Source organism: Arachis duranensis, chromosome 4 (assembly GCF_000817695.3).
Source record: "Arachis duranensis cultivar V14167 chromosome 4, aradu.V14167.gnm2.J7QH, whole genome shotgun sequence".
NCBI lineage: Eukaryota > Viridiplantae > Streptophyta > Magnoliopsida > Fabales > Fabaceae > Arachis > Arachis duranensis.
Window position 1 is genome coordinate 87,017,534 of NC_029775.3, and position 1,402 is coordinate 87,018,935.

General features: G+C 41.2%; 1 protein-coding gene across 1 annotated transcript; it reads right to left on the reverse strand.

Moving 5' to 3' along the window:
• Positions 1-346: 346 nt before the first annotated feature.
• On the reverse strand, positions 347-1,379 carry LOC107484836 (uncharacterized). Its single transcript, XM_016105380.1, has 4 exons — positions 1,345-1,379; positions 1,078-1,266; positions 830-972; positions 347-618 (listed from the first exon to the last, which is right to left on the reverse strand). The coding sequence occupies exons 1-4, from the start codon at positions 1,377-1,379 to the stop codon at positions 347-349; spliced, it is 639 nt and encodes a 212-aa protein (XP_015960866.1).
• Between the last annotated feature and the right edge of the window lie 23 nt (positions 1,380-1,402).

Sequence of the window (1,402 nt, forward strand, 5' to 3'; positions counted from 1 at the left end):
TCTTTAGCTCAAGTTATGATCATTTGAGTGCGAAGAGGTAAGGGCTGACAGCTTTGCAGTTCCTTCAATTTCTTTTATTCCTCCCACTTTTGCATGCTTCCTTTCCCTCTTCTAAGCCATTCCTGCCCTGTAATCTCTGAAATCACTTAACGCACATATCACGGCATCTAATGGTAATAAGAGAGGATTAATATTGGCAAATATAAGGCCAAAGAAATATATTTTCAATCATAGCACAAAATCAGGAAAGAGAATGTAAAGCCAAGCATTTTGTATGAACAAGAGTATGAAAGATTGATAAAATTCACTCAATTGAGCACAAGATAAACCGTAAAATAGCAGTTTATCACTCCTCTTCTTTGTCTTGGACAAAATCGATGCATCTTTTAAAATTTGTGATAAAGTCTATTATCCCGTACTGGCTGTCCACAAACCTCCCCATCTTCGTATGTAACGACTCACACCGAGAAGTTGTCCTAATCCCGACAAAAAATCTCCCTCTGAGGTAGGTAGTAGCCAAGCTATGCTTCTTCCTGTACAAGTCACTGGCCCACTCCACATCCTGTACCCCGTACTCCTCTATCATAGCCTCCCATTGCGATTTAAACTCATCCACTTCTAAACAATTGTGTTAACCGTGGTTGAGGAATATTAGATGTCACATTTCAAAGAAGATGCACACACATAGCCTATGATGCGCTTTAAGAAACACGTGACTGATGGCCAACTGCATAGAAGGATCCCATCGGTGATAACCACTTTTGGGGCTTTGCCATTCATGCATTCCAGAAACTTATGCAGTACCACTTGTACGATTCCTACGACTCACGAGAGACCATGGCAGTTGCAAAAACACATGTCTGGTTATAGTGAATAACCCCAGACAGCACAATCACCGGAAGGTTATACTTATTCCTGTCATAGGTCGCATCAATAGCAAGCACATCTCCAAAAACCTGGTAATCTTCTTGACTGCACCCGTCACTCCATTTCATATCACACATCCGATCACCATCACCAACTTTATATCTCCAGAAGAGTCTTTCGTCATCCCTTGCAACACACTCGAAAAACTACAGCACAGCATTAACATCCCCTTCCTGCAGTGCACGTTGCTTGCGAACCTCATTGTGCATGTCTTGATTTGTAAACTTGACTAAGTTGAACCCTCCAACCTGCATCGCAAATGACTGATATATCTTTGGAATGCTAATTCCTACCTCCCTTAAGCTATTCATGTGAGCTATATCAACATCCGACATATTCCTATGACACGAAAAATAACCAACAAATTATTCTGGGACAAGACTGTGGTTATGATCATCAACAAAACGTGAAACATACCATTTCCCATTAGATGTCATTCTCTTTATCCTCATCTCTACCACACACCCCCACCGAG

Bases quoted from the DNA above. Each gene is read 5' to 3' on its own strand.
- LOC107484836 (XM_016105380.1), bottom strand. From the start codon at position 1,379: ATGAGGATAAAGAGAATGACATCTAATGGGAAATG. The intron at 1,267-1,344 runs GTATGTTTCACG...TTCGTGTCATAG, and splicing joins ATGACATCTAATGGGAAATG to GAATATGTCGGATGTTGATA. The intron at 973-1,077 runs GTAGTTTTTCGA...TGACGGGTGCAG, and splicing joins GGGGATGTTAATGCTGTGCT to TCAAGAAGATTACCAGGTTT.